Source organism: Scleropages formosus, chromosome 19 (genome assembly GCF_900964775.1).
Source record: "Scleropages formosus chromosome 19, fSclFor1.1, whole genome shotgun sequence".
NCBI lineage: Eukaryota > Metazoa > Chordata > Actinopteri > Osteoglossiformes > Osteoglossidae > Scleropages > Scleropages formosus.
The window spans coordinates 19,843,203-19,869,838 of record NC_041824.1 but is presented as its reverse complement, the minus strand read 5'-3'; the positions used below and the strand labels follow the sequence as shown (position 1 = coordinate 19,869,838).

The following is a 26,636-nucleotide window of genomic DNA, read 5'->3' as shown; positions in this document are numbered from 1 at the left end:
ACAAAAAAAATAGTATTCACCACTAAAGTGATGGGCATATGAAGCATAGCTCCCTGATATTAGCCTCTGCTATGAGACACTAGAATGAGATGAAGGCATGAGGTTCTGGGAGAAAAGCTCAGACTAAGATGTTAGTGCGATATTAGGATTACTTTCATACTTTAGGAATAGAGGAATAGACTTTTTCACTATGGGAAATGAGCTTCACTCTACCATTACAGTACATGAGAGATTTACCTGGTTATCCCTGTCTGATTCCCCATCCGCCTGCTCCTTCTCAAACAGCTCCCGTTTCCTGGACACCTCATCTGCCAAATACAAGGTCCTCTGGGGGGCCGTGGGAGATTTGACACTCTCCGATTTCTAAAGACAGCAAATGGAATCAATGGAGGGAAGTATACTGTGTTACTGTTCCACAAACATTGGTCATTATTGTAATGATCTATTAATGCACCTTCAGATTAAAATGTGAAGTTGGCATTTGTAGTCTTCACTCAGAATTGCTGTACGATGTGTCCAATTTTATAAATCACACCGGGCCCTTAAAAAAATCACAGGAGATCCCACCTGTGCTGCTAGTGCCAGCCTCTCCATCGTCTCCTGGATGCTGCGTGAAGACAGCCTTTGTCTGGTGCTGTGGAGAACATAGCAGAGTGAAAATTTCCATTTCTTAAGGCATTATTCTGAGAAAGCTCACACAGACCCATCTTAAACATCATTCAACTGTGGACTGATTGAGCATTATAATTATTATGATTGCAAAAATGCAAAATGACACTTCCACTAACAGCTCCGAAGAGCATGCTGAAATAAGATGGGAAGAAGTACGTTGGGGTTCATTCTCAGATATTAAATGATGCTCAGCTGTATGACTCACTTTCTTTTAAATGGTGACTGCTTATCATCTTCATGACTAGGGATCTGTAACAGAAAACACAGTCCTGCAATGACACCATGCAGAATGACTCCAACATCATAATACACTGGGTCCTCAACACAACTGGCTCCGGAAATCTGTTCATAACTCTAATCGCTACAACACAATCAATAAACACTTGATCTGATGGGCACCTCTCGATTTATGACATTTATGCATCTAGCTGATGCTTCCCTCTGAAGTGACTTACAACGTTATTCTACCTACAATTATTTACCCATTTGTACAGCCAGGAAATTTTACTGCAGCAATTTAGTGTAAATACCTTGCTCAAGTGTACTACAGTTGGAGGTGGGAATCTAACCTGCAACTTCTGGTTGCAAAGGGAGCAGCTCCAAACACTATGCTACAGTTATTCCCAATGTGCTATAAGAACCTCAAATAAAGCTATAACGAATGAAAAATTTTCGGTGGGACTTTCCTTACCATCTTTGCACTTCGGCTTCGTTTATTGTCAAAACAATCAATAAAAACCTAGTAACAGTCATGTACCTCAATATATAGGTATTACAATTAAAAATAAAACACTATAAGACATTTTCAACCCTGAGCTAGTTAACATTAAAAATAAAGATAATTTAAAATGACTGAAAATAAAAGATCTCATCTCCACAAGCTCCTATTCAAAGTCAACTGTTGACAGATTCATCCTGTAAATACATGCATTGTTTGTCATCTTGATATTGCTCACCAAACATGAGCTATGAACACTGTGGAAGGGAGTTAATTCCATCTCTGGGTGAATTTTACTGCTAAAAAACTTCTGACTGTATTTGATTCACAAATGCTTTTTTTTAAAATAGACAAGTGAAGAAAATACAATATACATTAAATAAATGAACTGGAAAAGTTACTGTAACCTTAAATTTGTAATTTGAAGGTTTGTAACATGAGGACCCAGTGTATTTGGTATTTAGCACATATACTGTATTTTACAATTCCACAAAGCAAACGGAATCGCGTGCTTCTCACCATACATCATGGTTTAAACTACAGACATCAGCAGCACGGACGCACCTGCTGTCCTGCCTTAAGGTGTTCTGTGCTGTTTGAGGAATTCCTGAAACTTGCACTGTTGGGTGGTGAACAACAGTTAGTGACTACTGTACACCACAACATCTTAAATGTTAACGAACAAACTACGCAAACATGCAGGCAAAAAACGGCTCTACGTTTTTGCCACTTAGGCTTTGCCTATATTATGAACACATCGTTTTACCTCCTCTGAAAAGGAACACTTTGCTCCTCTTTTTTTCTCATCAGCTGCAGACGAGAAAACATCAGGGTGAGGAGATAACACTGCAGCATCAGTGGTCGTGCATATTGCTGTCATATGATGCTATCATTTTACACTAACATGGTAGAATACAATGGTAACACAAGGGCCAGCTTTAGTAACGCCTAATTTGAACCATGGCTGGGGCTCCTGAATTTGATCTTATTTTAAATTAGGTATCAGGAATATCCGTTATTACGATGTGTTAAAACATAACAATATTTCTGTATAGTTTAAATATAGACATGATATCTCTTGTTAAAAATGTTATGTTATATTATGTTCAATATCTGTGTGACACTCCTCGCCCGGAGCTCTTCTAAGGTTGTTGCTTAGTTTTCAAAGCTCGAGGTGGCAACCCTACTGCAGGGCTCTCTACGGGCCCCACCGGATCAAACAGGTTCAATCAACTGGCCTAAATGCAGTCCTGTTAACAGAGACGACATAATGAAAAGTATAGCATAACATTGTACACTCGCACAACAGGCCAGTGCAGCTGCCCACAACCCTAGGTCGACACACCAGGTCCTTCTTAGAACCTGCAGTTTCTACACCTCTGATGCACCACTGTGATGCACAATGATACAGCTGGTTACTGTAGTTACCCTGAAGGACCAGGCCCTGTAGTTCTGCCTCTTGAATGGCGTCTGCCCTTTGTCCAGGGAGCCCTCTGAAGGTGAAGCAAGTGGGGACTCCTGTACCAATTACAGTTCAAGGGTGAGCAAAACTGCCTGCACATATTATGGCAGATATTTGACTTGGCTGCTCAAAAATAGCATCAAACATATCATTGGAACAGTATTATTGATCGCTGATGAAATATTGCGATATTAGGTTATTATATCAGGAGCTCTAGAACTTTTGTGGGTATGGTAAAGCTAAGAGATCTTCAGGACCAAACCCAAGACCCCAAGCGACCTAAACCTAAGAACCTAAAAACCAAAAATGTTACAGACATGATGCTGTGCTCTTACAGATAGCACAGACACGTCGGCAGACAATCGAAGCCTGTCAAGCTGCAAATGTAATTAAACCATATGTGTTCGAGCACTCTTCAAATTTGGTTTGCAAAACTAAAAGTAGTAAAACACAGTCTAAGGTAGCAAACTTTTTCATATGTACTATGCACATCATATTTCCCACATCTGTATCTTAATGTGGACAAATTAGTTTTATCGAGTAGTGCAAGAACTGTCGAATTAAATTCGATTCTTGGCAACCGCTTGCACAGTTATCATGGTAAAGAAGGGTACGGATACCTTTTTCCATGCGTGGCTTTGGGTTGCAATGCCACTATGCCCTGAGAGGGATTTAAAGGTTTTCCCAAGTGAACACCTCACATATATTTACTCATTGAGCTGACACATTACACTGAAGTGATGTACAAGGGTAAGGTACTTGCAACTATTTATGCAGCTGGGTAATTTTACCAGAGCAATTTAGGGCAAAGACTGCAGTTGTAGGGTTGCAGTTCCTCAAACATACTACATATGGGGGGGGATACTGGAACCTGCAACCTTTGGGTCTGAAGGCAGCAACTCTAACTACTATGCTACCAGCTGCCCCACACTGTAAAGCACTGTTGCTACTCACTGCACCACCATGTACCGTGCTGCTTGAAAGTATGTGGACCTTATATGGATGGTCATTATTTTTGTATAAAATATTCAAATAAAATTATAAAATCTTAATCTCTTAATCTTAAATCATAAAATAAACGAAAAATGAGTATGATTAACAAATGATTATGATTTACACACCTGATTCTACTTCGCTACTTGGTTTAACCAATACGACTTGGCTTCACTTATTTTTACACCGGCGCTACTTGTGTGTTTCTACTACACACGTGATTTTCTCCAAAGCAACATATGCAATTGGTCATTACACACCTACTATGTCACATGAGAAACACTGATTATCTTTAAATAATCATTTTGTGGTAAAACTAGACGGCACAAGGGGTTCGCACTTTAAAGCAGCACCGTACGTTTGCCAGCACATCATAATTTCCACATCCACACTAGATGGAGACATGTTATGTAAGTAGAAAAGAAAGAAACCGCAGGAACCTCACTCAGACTCTCCTCTTGTTGCTTCTCATCAGCTCATCTGGTCTCCTTGCTGGTTATAAATTGGGATTCAAGATCAACCATTGCACTGAGATCACCTTCTTTGTCTCACTGATCTGGATTCGAACCTATGCACAAATTGCCTTGGCTCTGTGAGGCAGCAGCTGGCATGCTCCTCCCATACAAGTGGAGGTGATACAATTTAAGAATGTAAGGTAACGTGAAGACGCTTGAACACCGTGGAAAGGACAGAGAGAGGCGAGCGCTCCGGCTCCTGAGATGCTCAGAAAGGTTCACCTGTGCATCTCCATTCTCTCTGACGTCAGCAGATGTCTGCTCAGGGGATGCTGCCCTGAAGGAGCCTGTGGGACTCAACGGAGAGCTGACCGTACTGCTGCCAGCAGGGGGCGACTTGTGGCCCTTGTCAAACGTTACGGATAATGAGCTGAAAGGATATCAAAAAGACACAAGTATATTTATCGGACACTTTTCGCCAAAGCAACGTACACTTAAGTACCCATTTACACCTCTAGGTAATTTCACTGGAGACATTTAGGGTAAGTACCTTTCTCAAACAGAGGTGTGATTTGTACTTGCATCCTTTGAGTCCAAAAGCAGTAGGGCTAACCACTGCACTACTAGATACCCAGAAAACCAGAAGGAAATGGATTATGTAAGCTTGAGAGCTGCAAACTTCCTCTGGCGAATAAAGTAGATTACACTTGGTGGGGTGGGGTGGGGTGCGGTACCCGGCAAACAATACAAGTGAATCCTGACCCTTGACGCCAGTGGTGTGAGGCCTTCAAGACCGAGTCAGTCGCGAACTCGGGACAGAAGTTACTGTTTGATAGCCACACATAGTGACCATCTGAGATGTTCCTCATAGGACAAACACTTAAGGACACAATCATCGAACACACTTTACAGATGACAGCTTGTGTTCCCTCAGCAGAAAAAAGTTCAGGCCTTCGATGCTCACCTCACAAACTTCCGAGACGCTTTTCCAGGGGTTTCCAACTTTTCTTCTTGTTTGGACTCAGATCTTCCACTGTTCTGTATAGAAAATAAAATAAGATGTAACAGCATATAATGCCCATCATGCCTCCATGTTCTCAACGTTGTCTCTTCACAGCTGGTGCAAGGCAGCAAAGAGCAAAGTATTTACGGACACAGACAAGTAACCTGAAGGCTGTTGGTTCGAGTCCGAGGACTCGGACCCTTGAGACAAACAGCCGGACTGAACTTTGTCTGCAAAACATCTTACTGTGAGAATTGTGAGTTTTGAAGTGTCCAAATGACAATAATAATATATTATAGTAATAATAGCAATATATTAATAACTGGTATAATGAGTCTCAAACAACTATTTTACGTACTGTAAATGTGGGGAAAATCAGCATGTTGCACATATTGCATGTGTGTGTAACTTAACAGAACTTGTAAGTTACTCTGAATGAATTATTTGCTAAAAGTCCTCTAACATGTACCTGGCACTTATAACTGAGGTTAAGCACCTTGCTCAAGCGGCGACCATCCCATCCCAGGGCAGCGCTGCTAAGCGCGACCCTACAAGCTGCCCCATTTTAAAGTGCAAGCGCTCACTTTCTCTGAATCCCAGCCTGCCGCTGCCTTAAAGAGCATGTGACCTCAGGGAACACTTGGCTCTGGTGTCAAGGACAAGACTGGCACCCCCCGCAGGCCTATGACTTAATGGCGAGCTCTGTAGATGATTGACAGCTGTGCTCAGCGTGGGGTAACAGGTGAGCACAGTGCAAACAAGCGCTTTCTGGCAGGACCAACCGTCTTCCAATGGCCAACACACTCAGTAGGGCCAAAACAAGTACTTCTGTCCAACATTTCAGGTCTTTTCTGATTCATGGATTTCAATAAATCTATTCCACTTGGGGGGAGTGTGGTGGTGCGCTGGTGCAGTGGGTTTGGCTGGGTCCCGCTCTTTGGTGGGTTCGAATCCCGCTTGGGATGCCTTGTGACAGACTGGCGTCCCGTCCTGGGTGAGTCCCCTCCCCCTCCAGCCTTGTGCCCTGTGTTGCTGGGTTGGGCTCCGGCTCGCTGCGACCCTGCTTGGGATGATTTCAACCTGTGTGTGTGTGTGTGTGTGTGTATTCCACTTTGCTCTGTCAGTGTGCTGCTTATACATGGAAAATTGACTAGTGAAAAACATTTAAACCACTTACTATACTAATGCGATTAAAGGACAAGCGCCCATGACATCCATTGTACTGTTCACTGTAACCACCTTGGCCAGGATTTCAAATAAGTACTTTTCCAGATACTGAAGGGGTGCGGTGGCGCAGTGGGTTGGACCACGGGCCTGCTTTCCGGTGGGTCTGGGGTTCAAGTCCCACTTGGGGTGCCTTGCGACGGACTGGCGTCCCGTCCTGGGTGTGTCCCCTCCCCCTCTGGCCTTACGCCCTGTGTTGCCGGGTAGGCTCCGGTTCCCCGTGAGGGACAAGCGGTTCTGAAGATGTGTGTGTGTGTGTACTTTTCCAGATATGTGCCCAAATCCCAATGGTCAACTCACCGCTCCCATGTAACTTCTGAAACATCCAAACATTTTAATGGCTAAATATAGAGAATATATCGAGAGCTGTATTTAGGTTCTAAAGTACAGGATGTGGCAGTGAAGCTTAAAGACATGGCTCAGAGTGTTTAGTGGAGCTACACTGCTGATTTTACACAATGACGCTGTTATTGGATGCAGAATCATTACTCACCTCACTCCCCTTGCTGTCCATGGTGGAAACCACTTCGGTGGTGAGCGTGTCTTGGCTCCGCCCACAAGTCTCCTCCTCCCCGCCCGCTTGTTTTGGCTGCCCTGTCTCCACACCTCGCTGGTCCTCGCCCTGCTGCGCGTCCTCCTCCTGGCGCTGTCGCCTCAGTGCCTCCTCCTGCCTCCTTCTCCTCTTCTCATCACGTATCCGCAGCATCTCTATGAAGTCCACCTGGGCCTGTTCCAGGGCGTCGCGGCTGTCCTGAGAACTGAAAATGGGTGGGGACATACACACACACACACACACACATACAAAACCAAGTCAAACACAGAGCACCTACACGTATGAACAAACTCGGACATACACACCGAGACTGGTGAAAGTAAGCGTGCAAACCGAGACTGAATTAAAAATAGTAGGTGTAGGTGTGTGTGTGTGTGTGTGTGTGTGTGTGTGTGTGTGTGTGTGTGTGTGTGTGTTTTGAGCACGAAGCCCAAGCGTGAAGAGGGATGCTCAGAGCACTGAAAAGAGGGGAAAAAATTTAAAAAATACTTTTCATATTTTTAACACAGTAGCAACTCTAGGGGAGGGAAAGGTTTTGGTATCAGCCTTTGTCAGCGTTTAAAAGAAGGTAAGACTTTCTTTAAAAGGGCATGAGCACTCATTTCTAGAAACATCTCTTAAATAGAAATACCATGTCCAAACCATTCTTAAAATTTAGCTGACACTTTTCCCAAAAGCAGCTTACAATGATTTACCTCTTTATTTGCGGGGGTAATTTTTTCTCATGCAAATGAGAACAATTACCCTGCTGAATAGTACTAGAGGAAGAGGTGAGATTTGAACCCTTCAAGTACAAGGCGGCAGCACTAACCATTAACGTACTGCCCACATAAAGGTGAGATATGAAAATCGATATAGTGAGAAACAGTTCAGCTCACTTATTCACTGGTAGCCTGTAACAATAGAGCACCGACGAAAAAAAAAAACACCCCGACAACTTCCATATGAATGTGAGCCAGAGTATAAAAAGGTCTCATGGGACACCCATATACATACAATCATTTTCATTTTTTAATAAGAGAAACATTAGAGAATGCATAATTAAAAATAAACACACACACACACAGTCTGAAACCACTTGTCCCGAGCACGGTCACGGCAAGCCAGAGCCTAACCCAACAACACAGGGCATAAGGCTGGAGGGGGAGGGGACACACCCAGGATGGGACACCACTCAGTCACAAGGCATCCCAAGCAGGACTTGAACCCCAGACCCACTGGAGAGCAGGCACAGGCCAAACCCCCTGCACCACCACACCCCCCTACATAAAAAAAAAAAACCACCTTCAATAAATGTTGCTCTAGAGTGAGAGCTTAAAGGAAAATGAAACATCAGTGCGAAGGTGAGGGTACATTACTCTAGGGTACAGGAGTGACGCAGGTGAGAGGGGACACAGAAAGATTATTGTTGCAGGCAAATACTGGATTTAGTGCCTGCAGACCAAGTATCCAGAAGGTCTGAATGAGATACTTCCGCTGAGCTGCTATACTGTACTTTCAAGTCCGGAGTCATCTGACACCTTGCAGCTTCGGGTTACTATTGAGAAGACTTACTTTTCAACAGAGTTGCATAGCAGGTCTCATAATTGTATCTTTCAAAAATAAGAGCTCCATTTATTTCATATCCACACACACACACACACCAAAGCAGGCATGCAAACACACATTCTTAACCTTTAAGCATCACACATGTTGAAGACCATGTAGACAAACCAACACACTTTGAGACCCTTGATATTAAATGGAACTATCACAATTCTTACAAGTAAAAAGTATTTGGGTAAAAAATGCTGAGAAATGTCTTACAGCAAGGGTCAGACTGATGCTACTGCACACACACCGGAATTAAGTATAATCATATATATCCTTGCAGCAGTGTGGCGCTGAATTAACATATCCATGTCACAGAAAATGCATAAAGGTCTCCTTACTGTACTGCAGCGATAAAAAAGGTTCTTAAAAAGCAACATTTTGATCCGGAAGGACATTCATTGACTTGGTAACTAAACAAGGACTGGAACCCGATTAAAGGTGTTGCTGTTCTGCCAAATGTGGGCAAACCGAGAGGAGCTGCAGCAGGTATTCAAATGCTGGCTGAGAGAAAATTATGAAAATTCTCCATTGAAATGTGTATCGCTTGTCTGTGGATCTACACCTCAGTGAGCGCAAACGAGAAAGTCAAGGTCCACAGATACACACTGCTGACATCCAAATGAGATATAAAAGTTGGCCTCCTGCACAATGCAATCTCTTCCATATCTATGTATGAGGCAGCAGGTGGAGCAGTGGTTACAACTGCTGCTTTGCACTTGAAAGTTCAGTTCCCACCTCCTGCTGTAGTACCCTTGAGCAAGGTACTTACCCTAAAGTGTGCCAGTAAAAATTACCCACCTGTGTAAACTGGTAAACCATTGCAATAATCACTGGAGAAGGTTGTCAGCTAAATAAAGAAACGTATTAAAAATTTCAATCCTTACATTTGCTAGATCTTCTAAAGAGTTCTCGTGTCACTCTTATTTACACCGCCCATAAATTAATACACACAAAAATGAATCTTTACAATGTTCAAGTGATATCTTCCTGTGTATCAGTCAGATCGGAACTTAAATGGGTGGTCAGTATGTTGAAGCTGTGCTATGAAATAAAAAGTGAAGGAGTTTGACATGGGAACAAAAGGTCGAAAGTTCATATCCCAGAAGTCCCTGCAGCAGCCTTGGTTGGAATAAAGAAACAACTGAAGACTAATGGTTCCAGTTCCAGGGTCTTTTCACTAGTGCATTTTACCTCGGTATTGGGCTCGGAGATCTTACCTGCTGACTGCCACCGCTGGAGATGAGTCCTCCGAGGGGCTGTCATCGGGCTCCGCTGTGCTGCTGTGGCTACGAATCTTCCTCCTGCGCTCCCTCTCGACCTCCTCCTCATCTTCCACCGTCCACTGCCGCGTCAGGCTACGGGGCACACAAATCCCTGGGTGTGTCTTCCCCACAATGCATCAGGCTTGGTCATGATCAGGTGATGGCCCTTTTTCAGGAGCCACAGGAAAGATGTTCTCAAATGCACCCATCAAATGAAACATCAACAGGTTACCATGGCAACTGCAGGGCCTCCGTGCACCATCTGTACTGCCTGTACCTAGGGTGTAGCCTCAGTTCGGGTACTTGTACCTGACATGTGCAAGAATCATCACTTCTTTCTTTCACCAAAAAGTAAATGATTATGCTGCCACTAGATGAGGTTCCACAGGAGGTAAACAAAAACAAAGTGGAAATTTGACCTTTGACACCTTATATTGCATAACACAAGGATATTTATAAATGGCTGTCGACCATGGGTCACTACTACAGAAATTACCCAGAAGCACATAGCACAGGGCATTTTTTTGAAAACAGCTTTGATTACACGTGTACTCCTTAAAAGATTTTAAAAACACGAGGAAAGGGGAATGACAAGTTAACGTGGAACAAAATGTTTCCATAACTTAAACGTCAACGTCTTTAGAAACTGGTCTAAATCATACTCACAATCAAAGTTCACTATAGTGTAAGCACATATATCATAAATAATCCGTAAATCAAAAGAGGAGAACGATGCAACGAGAACCATAATTTTAAAACCCCGGTAAGGACTCCCAGTTCCAAGTGTAAATGTAACATACAGTTGAAGAGCAAAGTCTCGCAGGAGGGGACACCAGCAGAGGAGGGCAGTGGCCTCGTCCCCGTCCCCGTCCCCTCTGTCTCCATGGAATGGCAAATATGCAGATGTGTAAAAGACGGCCTTGTCCTGCCCCACTCTTCCGTGATGTATAGATAATACACGGTAATGAGTCCTCAAAGCATCCATTCAGAAATGGCTCAAAGACAGCTGGGGAGGGGGGGGTGAAGCTACTGCTCATCTCATAAAAAATATTATCTCTCCATGCCACAGTCCACCTTTCAGAACATTACTGTACATCCCTGTAGGTTACCTTGGCGCTGCGATCTCATGGTGTCAGGCACACAATGATTATATATAATAATATAATGTATAAAGTATACTAAACAGTACATATTTGTCAATTTGCCTGGAAAGTCAGAGTCTATGTTCATATTTTATTTATTTGCATAACTGATGCTCTCATCAAAGAGATGGATACACTGCTGGAGAGCTGGTCTCTGCTTCATCCACAGCCGAGCTAAATGTTTCACCCTAGGAATTACAGTAACTGTAAGTACAGTAACCCGCAACCCTCGCCCCCACCAGCTACAACAATGCTTTAGATGTACTTGTCAAGCTGGGATGGCGAAAAAAGAAGACGCTCAAACAGCAGCCTGCTTGAAGGCTCGGTGACACCTGTCCGGGCAACACCGAAAACAACTTTGCTAATCCATTAAAAAAAAAAAAAACTACCATGAAAATACCATGAAACAAGTATTGCCATTAAAGGTTCAATGAATAAACCTGCTACATATTACATCAGAACACAATGGTAATCAGTGGTTTTATAAAGAAATACATGGCAGGAAAGAAAATACAAAGAAAGAATAATGATGAGTACTACCACCTGTTTCTACACTGTAACTATGACTTCAGCGTTATTATTATTATTATTATTATTATTATTATTATTAGTGTTGGCCCTTATCCAATGTACTGGCCCTGACAAGAGGAGCTGGGAACCCTGGACAGGTGTTGTTTCAGGAGTGCGTTCTGCAGGAGGAGCGCTTCCTCCCTGTCGCTCCAGGTGCTTTCCTAGGCTACTGGGTTCACCTCACTTACTTACTGTAAAACACCGTGTTTTCCGCCTTTCCCGCTCCACACAACTAAACAGGTGTGTAGCTCCAGTAGAAGCACCACACACGCGGTGCCCACTTCCTTACGGCTCTCAGTTTTACAGTAATTTAGACACACACACACACCGCCGCCACTTCAGCGATCGCCGCTATTACACCGTTTCGTGCTCGGAAAATGTTTCGCACACATGATGTGATGTGTCACATATTTTTTGCTGTGTTATGTAGTCCCTGTGGTTCCAGAGTGCCCTCTTCAATTCCCCCAGCGAAAGAAGCAGCGGCGGAGGCACTACAGTCTAGACTCTAGAGCTCGATCGGCGGCGCACAGGTGAGGTGTGACTTACCTGGACAGAGCGGACCAGTTCTTGCGACTGATGGACATGATGTTGCACGCGCCGTGTCCACGACCGTACACGCTGTGGCACAAGACTCGGCTCGGCTCGGCTCGGCTCAGGACAGATCGAGACACTCACTGCTCTGAGGTGTCCTTCATAATCGCCGCAGGGCGCCGCGATCCCGCACGCGCACCTTTACCCGCACGGACGGAGCGCGCGGTCACGTGACCCGCGGTGTCGCCCTTCACCCGCGTGCCCGTGACACGGCTGGACGGCCGCTCCTTCCGCAGATACAGTAGCGCTTATTGTTTTTCGAGACGCGCTCAGGTTGAGCATCTGCTCACTAATCCGGATGTGTAAAGAGCCACTGCATCTGTAATTCAAGAGAAAATGTTACAAATCAAATGCAAAGATGCAATTTGACTGTTGACAATGTGTCCCTGATTAAAAATTTTTATTTTTATTATTATTATTATTATTATTATTATTATTATTATTACAAAAAAATAGGCATTCAGTTTCTTAATGATACATTCATGTTATAATAAACAATACAACAGAAAAATGAACTCCATTCGACAATGAAGCACTCTTGGCTTATAACATGTAAAAAAAGAAAAAAAACGTAATTTAGTGGTAAATCTAAGTCAAAGAGTCTAATTATAGCCACACAATGTGCTGATAATTTTAATGTTAATGATACCAGAAGCATTAATATTAGTAATAGTTTTAACACAACATTAAGGTTAAAAGTGAACAGTCATGGGATTACTAAAGGAAGGATTGCCATATATTTATTGATAGAATTAAAAATGTAGACTAAAGTTACAGTACTTGCTGTGTGACACTGAGTTGTTCGTCGTATTTGCTGTCAGCTGCCACACCTTTCCTATAAACTTCACGCTGCACTTTGGCCAGGACAGTCTATTGGCTTCTTATTATAACTGCAAAAGGTACAGTAAACACCTGAAACAGACATATCTGTTAATCCATAAATGGGGCCCTTGACTTAGATACTGTTACAGATGAGACACTTGCTGTTAACCGCCTTTACTAAAAAGGCCTGTAGGCTGAATCTGCATTGAAAATGTGATGAAAATACATCCATTCAGCATGAGGTCAGCCTGTACTTAACACGATCTTGTGGAGACACTTATCTGACCGCTTTTATGTTATTTGACATCCCCTCTCAGCCAACCAGTGGCGAATGGGCGTTGAGATGGTTTCCTATGAAGGAAACTTGTGTCTTCTCAACTTGTGACACACTTATTCAGAATGGAGACTGGGCAGCCACCAGATATATTGGTAATGATTAAAGAACTGTAAAGTGTTTTGCCCTGAAGTGTCAAGACAGTCAGCGTAGCTGTGTTGTTGACCAAACGGACAAACCCATTTCCTTTGTTGGTTCATAATGCCAGGCACACGATCTGTAATCTGAAGGTTGGCGGTTCTTCTCGCCGTAAGGCCTACGGATGTAATCAAATTGTTTACCTGTATAAATACAAAAGTTGTATGTAATTTCTCGAATGAAAGTTTTAATCGACAATATAAGGTGACTCGTCGTATGACTAAGACACCCGCATATACCCACATATAACAGCAGGCTTGACTGTCTTGATTCTTTCCCTTATCTCTGTTGTATCATTTCATTATCACTCTTGTCAGCCATTTATGGTTAAGGTGGAATCGTCTCTATTATCAGCAAGGTTCAGCAAGGGTGAGATTCCATGAAGGTCCACATGGTTAAAGCAGCAATACCATTATTAACCAGCAGAAATAAAGTGGCTTTTTAAGAAATTGGCTCTTCTGTCTAGGTGCCGCTCTTTTTCCGATTGTCCCTATAGACACATGGTGTTGCAGCATGACCAATGTCACTTCTTACACTGTTGGCGCAAGACGCCTTGTCGTGGTCATGGTTGCACACACGGGTGTGACGGCTAATGTTCAGGGCAAGCTGATCAAGGATTAGACAGAGTTAATCAAAAACCTTTCTCCATGTTTGGGTGACTAATATAAAGCCAGAACGTGCAAGGGAACAAAACATCTGTTAAACTCCTGCCTTAAACAGTGGGAAGGTGCAATTCGAGAGCCATCGGGCAATATTTTGTTTTAACCGTGTAATTTTTTTATTGTACATCTTAGTGTTCCAAATATCCTTCATGTATGAAGCATAACTACAGGGTATTATAATAATAAGCAGACTAATTGGAAGATTAAGCTTTGAGTTTTTCATTTATTTCATGCACTGGCAGTTCATGCTGGTTACATTCTAGCATGTCATACAATGACTTTCTTTGGAAAGGGAGCCTTGATCCCATAGAAACCTCCAATACCATGGTAATCCCCTATTGCTTTTGTTAGTTCTGTTTACTTTTGGTTGATAAAAGCTGCTGTTTCAATTGGTGGAGTGTGGAGGCGACGCCTAAGGAGGAATAGCTGGTGCTCTGGTTAGACGGGTCTAAGCACAAACAGATACGGTACCAGTCAAAAGTTTGAGGACACCTGCTCAAAATGGACTCTTTTACATGTCCTCACGGCTCTTCCGCAGCAGTTCCCGGAGGCGTAGAATACTTCACAGTTACCTTGTTCTGACTCCTCTGTCCAGTTTGTCCCGTACAAGCATCACTCAGGTGACCCATGCGTGCTGAAACTTTTAACTAGCACTGTACATCGTAAAATAAACCCAGTCAAAGCAGTGAACAAAACTGACCCTAGTTCCCACATGTGGACCCAAAGCCAGTGGATGCAAATGCGATCATTCTCCAGCGGTGTGGATCGCTCATAGGTTTCCATCAAGCCCTGCAGTGCCCTCAGGAACTGCCTCTGTTCCTGCCAGCAGCACTGTTATAACAAGCAATCCCAGATGTCACCTGGAAAGCTCTCTATAAGCGGAGAAATTGCCAAAGATCTTCAACGGACATGTTTCCGCATGCTTCTCCTTCATTAAGTTGCTGTGACTTAGAAATTTCTCGCAGTACTGACAGCCAGCATTAGGCAATCTGGTGTCAGTTGTCATTGTCCTGGAGAGCATCAGTCTGGTTTGACCTACATGATGCCATAATTAATTTACTTCTGCTGAACTGAAGCCACTTTCAGTTAAGCCGTTGCTGACAGCTCATTGGCAGTCCTGTTTTACTCATGCTCCTCATCCTTTTTCTTTGCGTAAGCACTGCAGAAACTGAAGGACTTCATAATTACTCCTTTGCACTAAAGCACCTATTGTTATTGGATTTATAAACAAAAACAATGTAATACCAGCTTTCAGACCAATTTTTTACATACATTTGGTTCACATTAGGACAACGTGCAGGCATTGTGCAATCTTGGATAGACTCCACTAATTCTGGTCACTTTATTTGGTTTTGTATCATAATTGACCTTCTCTTCCAAAGCCTGCAGTTAAACATTTTTAAGTGAGCCAGTGATGAAAAATGTGGGCATTAATAGTTAATAATTAATAGCAATAACATTTTTTGAGTTTTATTCAGTTTCATCAGAATGCTGTTGTGTGCATGGTTGGTCATTAAATAACACTAAACATTAAAAATATATATTTTTTTTTCTCTTGTTTTCCAGACACTTGATTTATGAGGTGTGTAAAAATGCTGAGTGCGGGCATAAGGACCAGGTGTGGTCCTTGTTAGAATACCCTGCTTCATGGCAAGTTGAACCACAAGCGAAGTGAATAAAAGCTGGTTTTTCGTTCAGCCTTGTCTCTTCATTCTTTCACCAAAGAGGTTTTGCTGTCAAAGTTGCTTTGGTTTGTGTTTTGGATGCAGACCTCCAACTTATAACATGTTAATACATGAGATGCCCTGTGAAACCTGTGAGACTCACAGGGTGGGCTTTACATTTGCCTTTAGATCTACATTTATTCATTTAGCTGACACTTTTCTCCAAAGCAACCTACATCTCATAAAAAATACAATATATGAATGACATTAGCAGAAAGAGAGACTTAGATAAACACGTGTGATTCTTAAGTGCAGTTAGTTTGTTTCTTTCCACCATATGAATGAAAGTTCATCACACGAGTAGCTGCATTAAACTTTATCAGAATATCCACGATTCTTGATCACCTTCCTAATAATCTTTTTTTTGAGATAGATATAAACATTTACGTTATATTACAGGAGTAGCGACATAAAGTTTAATCCAGGCATGATCGTAAAGTTATAGTGCATGAACATTGGAGGAGGTGAGTTTTCAGACTCTTCTTATGTGTGGACAGAGTTTCAGCAGTTTTGAGTGAGACCACCACAACGGAGCCAGAACCGAGAACCTCTGTGCTTTACTTTTCGTGCATGGGACCTTCAAACGGGCAGATGTGGAAGAGCGTAGCAGTCTGGTTGGGTGTAGCGGAGGATCAAGTCTTGTAGATGCAAGAGATTAGCTGTGGGTCTGATGCAGAATTGCCAAGATCAGCAGTATCATGTACGTAAATGTGTCACAGGAGTCTCGTGAAGGAAAGCACATGGGTGCCCATGGCATATGTATTTACATTTATTCATTTAGTAGATGCTTTTCTCCAATGTACATCTCAGAGCAAACCAAAGTGTATTTCAACGAGTGACCAAGAGCTACAGATTTAGACATATGGTTCAATACCACTTTTTTGCCTACACACATCATGCAGGTAGCCACATATGGAACTGATAGGAAATACAAGGTGAATGAAACACATGATGTGATACAATTTTGTAGAACAGTTAAGAGATGAGGAGAGAAGAGAGTCTGGAAGAGATGCAAATTGGAGCTCCATTAAAGCAATAAGATGGCCACTTTAGAGCCCGTACACCTTATTCGTGGCTAAACATCACCTGTCAATCGCGAGTGTCCAACGCAGGGCTGAACAGTGGAGATGATTTGAATGGAAGTGGGATAACACAGCAAGAAGGAAAAGTGCTTTGTCACATAATGCTTTTCTGTAAGTATGCAAAGCATTGCAGATGAGCCTTGAGCTACTGCTGACTTTTCATTATCATAATTTACAATTTGCATGGAAATGGGTTTCACAAGTCATATTCTACAGTCCAGTGGAAAAAGGAGATCGAAGACTGTAGAATGTTCTGATGTTTTCGTACCTACACTACCTTTCGTGTGCATCCTCTCAGGTGAAGGTGCAGCACTTCACAATAAAACTGCAGTTTTAACTCAGCTACGATGTGCCAAATGGAACACAAATGAATCAAACAAGGCATGTTAAAATATAGACAGCTGATTAAATAACCAACATGGTGTGATTTTACTGATTTTAATTGATTTTACAGTGTATGTAAACAAGTATATAAGCCATCATACAGTATGTCAAGCTGTAGGTCAAAAAGCAGTTGAAAGAGGCTCATGCTTGTAAAATCACACACACACACACATTTTCAGAACCACTTGTCCCATATGGGGTCACAGGGAACCAGAGCCTACCCGGCAACACAGGGTGTAAGGCCAGAGGGGGAGGGGACACACCCAGGACGGGATGCCAGTCCATCGCAAGGCACCCCAAGCAGGACTCGAACCCCAGACCCACCGGAAAGCAGGACTGCGGTCCAACCCACTGCGCCCCCGCGCCTCCCTATCATGGTTACTCATTTATGATGCAGCTACTTTACTTGAATTTGTCCAGTAATTGTATAAACAGGAAAAAGTGCAGGTCGCAAGCTAACTTGCTGATATCTCAGATGTTAAAGTCTTGTGGATGCCCTCATACATGTAGCAACAAACTTTCATAGTGAAACATACCAGCCACATGCTTCCTTAAAATAAAACAAAGCCAGCAAATGCACAGTAAACTTGTCTGTACTACCAGTCTGTAGAAGCTGACCCTGTTTATCAAGGTTTTATCATAAAAAAAAAACATTTAATTTGTTAAAACATCCAAGAAAAACACATAATGCTATTTTTTTAATAAAACATGCAAAAACTAAATGCTTATTTGACAAAAAACTCAGTGTGGATGTTTTCTGTTTGGCAATGGCTTTCTTACACAGACCCCTCCAATCCTTCACATGCATATAGTCTAAGCAATAAAAAAAAAACTGAAAATTCCAAAAAGCATCAGCTCAGGAGCTTTCACTCATGATAAAATATCACAAATGATTTGAACTGATTCTACTGAGTGAGGGTCATTACAACTGAGTCCTAGAATGATTCATGTCACAATAAATCTCTGCTCTCTATAGCCAGGCCATTTGTGGAAGAGAAGTGGAGCCTTGAACAAAATGCTCTCTGTTGGAAATTCATGGAAGGGCGAGAAAACACTGAAAGCATCTTCACTCAGCAGTAGGGATTCTCTGTAGCCGTGTGAGTTTCCATCACTCCCTGGTGAAGAAAAAATGAGAAGATAAAGATATTAACACTGTACTGCTGAGGGGACTAAATTAATCAGATAAAATATTAGAGAAAAATCTCACATTTTAAGTGCAAGGAGGACAACAACTGAAGAACAGGAAAACAACCAGGAGATCCAAGGGACTTAGATTACGTAACAGAACCAAAGTTCTTAGTTTAAGTCGATTTTTGCGTTGATTACGATTAGTTGAATCTTACTGATTAGAAAAATACCACTAGTTCTTCTAGACTGTTAGTTTTAGTTTGATACTTTACAGCCATTGTAGATTCTAAAAGGCACCAAGATATCCTAGAAAGTACCAAAAAATTGTAGAAAGCACCAGATGCTAAAAAGTACTGGAATATTTGGTTCTTGCAACCAGGTGCCAAATTTTGCCAAAATTTGCTAATTTCAAGAATGTGGAATATATTTTTCTAAAAACTGGCACATAGTATGAACTAACACCAAAAGTATGTTTCATCTAATAAAACTGGATGGAAAATGACAAAAAAAAAATTGAAATAATAAAATTTTTGTTACATTGTATTATGTGTCTAATAATTTTTCTTCTGTCATTTTAAAGATAAAATAGAAATCGAACACCGTCCAGCTGCTGAACTTTCAATGGGAAGCCTGGAAACTGATGAAAATGAAAGGACTTCCTTGTCTGTGTTAGAGTCCCGTTGCGGACATGAACCTGGTTTAAAAGGTAACAATGCTCAGGTACACGCTCGTTGATGTTGGACTTAACCGACCCTTTAGTCTGTCTGACCAAGGACTGTACTTTTTTTAAGGTTATTTAAACTGACTCTTTGCCAGACCACAGATACGGAAATATTTTGTCAAAAGGCGAAAATGTAAATGATGGGAACTTCATGTCATGTGACCTCACTCACTTGCTCACAGCAGCGTCAAACATCTTCTTTCTGCCCTCCATCCCGGACATGGCCTCCACATTCTTCCTCCAGTCGCTGTCCTCCACTGGCCTCTTCTGTGGAGCAGATAGCAAACGGGCTTGTGGGATATTTGTCAGCGCAGTCATTAATAACCTTTACTGATCACCATGAGGTTGCAGGTTTAAGTCCCTGACTGGAGGACCTGTTGCTAAAGAATATGCTTAACGTGTCGCTGAAATATTGACATTCAGCAACATAAAACTGAATTGTGATCCAGTTTCCATAAAAATTTCAGCAAAGCAACTAAATAGTTAGGAACTTGGACTCAGTAACCAGATAACTACTAGGAATATCAATTACCATGTTAAATAGTGAAGTATATTCAATATTCAGCACAAATTCATAGAACTATGAACAGTACTTTTCTCATAACATGCATAAGTATTCAGTTTCCCATGTTTTATGAAATATGGTACTGTTGCAAGTTTGTTAAGGAGAAATGAAACTTGATCTGTGTATGTGTTTAGTTTTGGTCGTTTCCACATCTGCTTTGGCAACGCTATCGCACTTCATGGTGATAAAGCACCTTGAAAATGAAAATGAAAACTGAATCAGAGTGGGACAGAGGGCAAAACAATTAGAAATATAATGGCAGCGATAAAGAGACAGAGCGTGGTGAACACCATGCCGTATTCACCTTGTTCTGGCATCCTATTCACTGTGTAGCCTTGGAACAACAAGGGTATTAATAGATTTCCACTATCTGGCTTCAGATGGAGGGTCGGGGTGCAGTTTTTAACAGGCAATACTGGGGTTTATTTACACACCATGTTTCACAGCCCTAAAATGCTTTATATTTTTACGAAAAGTAATGGGTCTCAACTTCTACCAGCGTGTCAGCAGATGATGTACGGCAACCAGAGTCCTTCAATAGAATAGCTAAAGCAGGGTATTCAGCTTCTCTCAAGGAGGGCAGAGTCCCACACATTCTTCAACTTAAGGGTTCAGTCCAGACAGTAAATGGGATCATGCTGTTCGCCGCCCAGCTGGAACATGTCCTGCACGCAGGAGTCAGCCAGGTGGGGTGGTACAGATTACAGTTTCTCACGTTGTCTCCAAGAGGCATGGCAAGCACAGGGGTTAATTGGCAGTTAATATTTAAACAGCTAGTATTTGTGTTTTAATTCTCCTTCCCACCCCACCAACCCACACACCCAACAGACCACCTGCCAGTCACCTATGGGAAAACCCATCACACTCCAACAGTAAATAATGGGGAGCTGTGTGGAGGGAATATACTTAATTTTCCCCTAATGTATTGGGTGTGTGGTCAGGGTCACAGTGATCCGGAGCCTATCCTGCAACCACTGTGAACAAACCTGGAGGAGGGGGGTCAGACCATCTCAGGGATTTTAACTCTCCGACGCTGAAATGTGCTGCACATAAAAATAATGGACTCTTCTGTCTCCAGTTTATTTGTTCATTTTCTCATGATGCCTGAGGAGCTAGACAGTTTTTTGGAAGTAAACTCGCTGTGTTATCGGGGGTTAAATTTCTTCTGGTCATGCACTGACTTTCGTTGCAAAGAGAGCGCTGGTCCCACAGAAACCTCCAGTGCAGTACTAATCCCCTCATTTCCTTTTGTACGTTCTGTTTGCCTTTGTCAATAAAAGCCATTGTCTCGGTCGGCGGAGCGTGGGGGGAGACACCCACGAGGGAACACTGGCACACTGGTTTGACAAGTCCAACTCCCTGCAGGAACGTCGACGAGAGAGTCCGATCAAAGCAGTGAACCGCATTGAGCTTCGCCTCCTCATCCGGACCAGAAAAGAACAGACACGACTGGAACCGTGAGCAGCACGGTCCCCAAAAAAAAGTCAGCATTATAATTCGATGATGGATATGTGCAGTTATCACACTATTAACAATATTAATTTGAAAACAAGTTATGCTCTAATGCTCTTCTCAATCAATCTTTTTTATTCTTAATTTCCCACAGTCCTGAAGCACTACTTTTCACCTTTTTATTAATTTGTGGATCACAGTATATCATGGAATATTATAGTCTGTCACTGTAATATTCTTTTATTCTTTCATTAAATCTCTAATACAGTATAACTTCTATAGCATCACCTCCCACTTTTATTATTCCATCACAGCAATCATCGTATCAACCTGTCACTTGGAATAATAAAAAATCTTTTTTGTGCCAGGAACATGCATATAAGAAATGCAATCGTTCATTTTACTGGCCTTTTGCAGTGTTACAAAGAAAGCTAGAGTTAAATTTGCAAAAAACCTTAAACAAGAAAGTTTAAAATAATCTGCGGCAGGTTTCCGGTTCTGTACTGCAGCGAACGCCTTTGACTCATCAACGGCAATTTGCGGAAGCAGAAAGAGTCTGTGAACAGAGAGTGTAAACCTTACCTGAACGGATTTTAATTTTAGAATATCGCACAGTGAGGTGTGTCTCTTCATACCACACAAGCTCAGACTCGGAAATCTCCAAACAGAGACGCACGCCACCTACTAGATCTGCCAACCTAACTGACGGGTGCAAATCACAGCCCCGTTTCCATGGAGACACACTGACAGCCCATGAAGCTGCCAAGGAGACAAACCTTATCAGCGTCCTCCTTCTTGACAGACTTGAGGTTGGCCCTGAGGTCCATGGACACCTTGTGTTTGGAGCCCAGCAGCGAGCGCAGGATGGCATCGGCTGACACCCGCACCCTGCGTAGGGTGGGCCGCTTGAACTTCCCCCTCAGGTCCAGCACCTTGATGTTTAAGTCCTTGATCTGACAGCGGAAAGAGTGGGCAGGGGGTGAGTACGAAGAATGTGTGTGGCTCTGTCTATAGATGAACACAGGAATCCTTTATTCGATCACGTTGCGAAAAACAAGTTGCTCGAAGCTGTGTTGCGACGCCGTACCTCTCGGGTGTTGAGCATGACTTTGGCCTCGATGTCGTATCGCTCTTCATCCACCACATCGATCTTGGCATGTAACTCGCGGCAGAGCCCCTGAACAAGGGGAGGACGGTCAAATGGCTCGACCCACATTTCTTAAACTCATCGCTTTTCAGGGGAGTTTGAAGCCACAAGTAGCAGCTCTCAGGCTTATGCTGCCTTAATAAATACTGGTGATGAATAAAGAGCGAACCTGAACTATTTCCTTAGGTTACTGTAAAGACGACCACGTTATAAATAGCTTTGACAGTAATCTAGAAGCAGGGGGTATGGAGGCGCAGTGGGTTGGTTGGGGTTCTGCTCTCCAGTGGGGCTGGGGTTCAAGTCCTGCTTGGGGTGCCTTGCAATGGACTGGCGTCCCATCCTGGGTGTGTCCCCTCCCCCTCCAGCCTTATGCCCTGTGTCGCTGGGTTAGGCTTCGGCTCTGGCTCCCCCTGACCCTGTATGGGACAAGCGGTTCTGACACTGTGTGTGTGCATTGGCTAAATACATATAAATATTTTTTTAAAACATGGATCTTTTTATCGGGTAATATGTTAATAGTAAACAGAGGACAGAGAGATGCGCCAGTTCTCTTTTGTGGTCACAAATAAAAACAGTCCATCAATTTTGCAATTCGGAGGCAATAAACAGCCATCTGTGGGATTATTATTCATCGCATGAAGGATTTTCAGATGGATCATACAAAAGCTGCTATAATGAGCTACTGTAGATTCACAAGAACAATGGGCTCCTGCAATGTGCAAATACGTGCCCCTCGGCTCACAGATGTTAACTGGAGCTGTAGCGATGATGTGATCCACAAGAACCCTTTTTTAATTTACCCTTTAGAATAAATACTAACTGTACATACAATGCTGTGAAAAAGTATTTGCTCTGATTTTTCCACCCTTTTTACAGCAAATTTGATCAGCAAGCACTCAGACTGAGCTGCAGTGCACAGATCCAAAACAGAAACTTCACTCACAGATTATCTGAAGACAGTCTTATGAATATTTAAATTCTTCAGCTGCCATATTTATCTTGAGCCTTGTGTTTTTAATACAGGTGGGTTATTTTATTTGTTTGTAATTTGTCTGTTCATTGGTGGGAGCGGTACTGGTTAAGTACTTTACGTCATTCAAAGGTAATACAGCAGGAGGCTGCAAGTACGTATTTTTTTATGTAAAATTTGAACAAACAAGTGCCAAGAACATACTTATTATTAGACAGTTTTGGATACCCTGGACAGGGTGCCACAACTAGGCACCCAGGATGACAGCCAGGTAAAGCTACTGGAGCAATTTCAGTGCAAGCACCTTGCTCAAGGGCACCATAGCCAGGGATCGAACTTCCAACCTACTGAGGCAAAGGCAGCCGCTCCAGCCCGATGCCACCAGCCGCCCCCTGAGGTATATACAGTCACTAAAATTAAACAATATTTTTAGTAGGTGCTCAAGTGGTTATGTACAATACTTTGTATTTTTTATTCAATACTGCATTACATTTTCAGTAAAAATAGGATGTGTCTCTACTAGTCCATCCATCCACTGTCAATAACCACTTGCGTGATGCAGGGATGCAGTGGTCTGCAGCCTTTCCTGGAAGCAGAGGATGCGAGAAAGGGCAGTGTTTTTCACACACACACACTCACACACGCAGTCATACATTCACACGCCGAGGACAATTTAAGGTAATTGATTCACTTTGAAACACATGTTCTTTAGACTCAAGGTGTGAGGAAACCAGAGCATCTAATAGAAAGCCACACAAATATAGCAAGAGCAAGCAAATTCCACGTGGACTAAGCTGATTTCAAACACACGTCCGAATGCTCAGGCCAGGCGCTGTAAGACGTCAGAACCACCCACTGTGGCACCTTGCTGCCCTCATATATCAAGCCTGGGGATATGTGAAGCTCTTCATACTCCCAAACACAGTATAAGATGTTACTCTACCTTCACAAACATAAACTCACCTTTCCCAAAGGTACCCGGCAACCTTGTGATTAAAACTATAGTTCCGATTAGTATCAGAAACACCATGTGAGGAGTTGCATTATTGAACCCCGGACTTCAGTCAATCACATCATTGTCTGCGGGCTGCAGAAGATGAAGACCATATGCTCACAAAGACCAGTGATGGACACACCTGTCCTGGACCCTTCAGGTCAAGAATGAGGAACTAAAACCAGGACAGGGGGACAGCAGCCTGTCTGGGGAGGTTACCTGGAGCTCAGCGAAGGACATGCCACTGGTGCGCAGAGGGGGCACCCTCTCGGCCAGGTACCTCTCCTTATCTTTCTCCTTCTCCACTATCTCCTGTTCAAGCTCCTCCTTCGCCTTCGCCACCATCAAGCTCTGAGAGGAAACGCACACACATTCATACACAGAAACACACAAACAGGTGCTTCATAGGGCCACTGGGTCAGGTTTTTACAAGGCGAAACTAGCGCTTCCTCCACCCTTCTGGTGCTTGGGTGCATTATGGAGAGGCCAATGAGCAGAGCGTGCCCCCCTCTGGCAGGGAGAGAAACAACAGCTCTGTCATTCGACTCCCCAGAAGAGGCTGAGTCATGTTCTCTTTTACCGTGCTTATGCGGAGGGGCAAAATACTTCAGTCGCCGCTTCTTTTCTCACCTTCAGCATGAGCTTGCGGGAAGCTGAAATCTTTGACTTCCTCTGGGGACACAGATTTGACTTTGTCATCACATTTGCCGTTCTTCGGGTCAGCGATGCATTCGAATAATTTAGTTGTATTTGGATTACGTATTAACACATACGTTAACTTAATGTTATAGTTTTGTTAGAACAAATAACGAACGCATGGATGACAACAAGGGCTTAGATGTAGGGTTTTGCCTTCGTATGTTTGTCGTTAGCTTATATTGTTTCATTTTTCATTATGCTAGCAGTATGCACAGGACTAGCGGCTCTGGTATTTGTGTGATGCTTATTAGAAGAGTTCCGTATGAGCACATGCACTACTGTGTTCACTACAGAAGAGTTACAGAGTGTCGCTGAGGACAAGAAAAATGGAAACAAATTTATATCTCACCTCTTGCCTGCAATGGAAGATAAAGAATATGAATTTTAGAGAATGAGAAAAAGCAAGACCCCCCCCCCATTCAGACACACACATAGCTGGTTGAAGAACCGAGGATTTTGATTTAATATTGGACAATTAATATTAAAATATTTTATTTACTAATGGAGTATCACCAGCAAAAAAAATTATTAACTCAGGCTCTTTAGTTTGTACTGTGGTACTTTCACATGTCTGTAATTTTTTTTTTTTTTTTTTTCTGGAATGCATTTAGGATACATCGCTTATGAGTAAAACGTTAATATCGGCTGAATATTTATTAGCTATTCTTTTAAATACCCTCTAAAACATTAAATACACTTACAGAGTAGCAGTAAGAAATGTGTTTTACGGAGGTTATAGTGGATCCATATTTGTCAGGGGTGTACATGGGAGGGATGTCCCTTTTCGTGGTGATGCACTGTTTTGGAATTCCAGTTTTACACTTGGGGAATCTGAGAACATCACCTCTGATGGACAGACAATTTAGGGTTTTGGTTCTAATGAGCTTCTCGTGAAACGGATATTCTGTGAACGAGTGAGGCTGCTGTGGTTGATGACGGGTCAGAAATAGGCACACAAAGCTCTGGCGCTGTATCCTTACCCTGCTGGCATCTTGGGAGCAGCGTCTCAATCTGGAAGACAAAAATAATCCCCTTTGTTGCTGCCTTTGCCCAAACAGTCGCACTTGTTGCCTTGTTGGTTTCCCAGCTGCTGGAAACCGAGCCGCCAAAGACAGCTCGTATCCCAGCGCTCCTTCCCCAGAGGGAAGCGGGAGCGATGATATTTAATGCTACTTCAAAACAAGACTACTTCAACACAGAAGTACTTCAACCACCCCGGTCGAGACCTATTAGGCAACATCTGATAGGACAGAAGAACGTGCCGCGGGATTCCATAAATAGTTTTTTTATCAGAAGAGGGGTATTTAAGGGCCCCGTGTGGCCTCTGCTTTATATCCTCGCAACAGAGACGGCACTTAAAACAGGCCATCAGGAACAAAGAAGTGAGGCTGCTGCTGCGGGTGGCGGATTGGTGGGTGATGTGCTGGAGTGGGGTTACAGGTCCCAGGAAATCCAGGCACACGCCAGTGCTCCCCTGGCTTAGGCCCTGGGCTCCCACTTAGACCAGATGGACGCCACAAATAAAGATGTATAAAAGGGCAAAGGGCCATGCAGGACGTGACGGACGGGGATCTTG

The 26,636-nt window shown here is 42.9% G+C and overlaps 2 protein-coding genes across 2 annotated transcripts; both read right to left on the bottom strand.

The window, feature by feature from the left end:
• Positions 1 to 22: 22 nt before the first annotated feature.
• lad1 (ladinin) lies at positions 23 to 12,462 on the bottom strand. Its single transcript, XM_029246487.1, has 12 exons — positions 12,194 to 12,462; positions 9,891 to 10,028; positions 7,021 to 7,285; positions 5,265 to 5,338; positions 4,583 to 4,730; positions 2,819 to 2,908; positions 2,157 to 2,200; positions 1,955 to 2,009; positions 878 to 921; positions 568 to 634; positions 238 to 363; positions 23 to 79 (listed from the first exon to the last, which is right to left on the bottom strand). The coding sequence occupies exons 1-12, from the start codon at positions 12,229 to 12,231 to the stop codon at positions 23 to 25; spliced, it is 1,146 nt and encodes a 381-aa protein (XP_029102320.1). The 5' UTR covers positions 12,232 to 12,462.
• A 5,965-nt stretch (positions 12,463 to 18,427) lies between these two features.
• LOC108939171 (troponin I, slow skeletal muscle-like) lies at positions 18,428 to 25,060 on the bottom strand. The gene is made up of 6 exons (XM_018760313.1): positions 24,992 to 25,060; positions 24,581 to 24,712; positions 22,338 to 22,427; positions 22,027 to 22,203; positions 19,406 to 19,500; positions 18,428 to 18,499 (listed from the first exon to the last, which is right to left on the bottom strand). The coding sequence occupies exons 1-6, from the start codon at positions 25,058 to 25,060 to the stop codon at positions 18,493 to 18,495; spliced, it is 570 nt and encodes a 189-aa protein (XP_018615829.1). The 3' UTR covers positions 18,428 to 18,492.
• Positions 25,061 to 26,636: the final 1,576 nt, after the last annotated feature.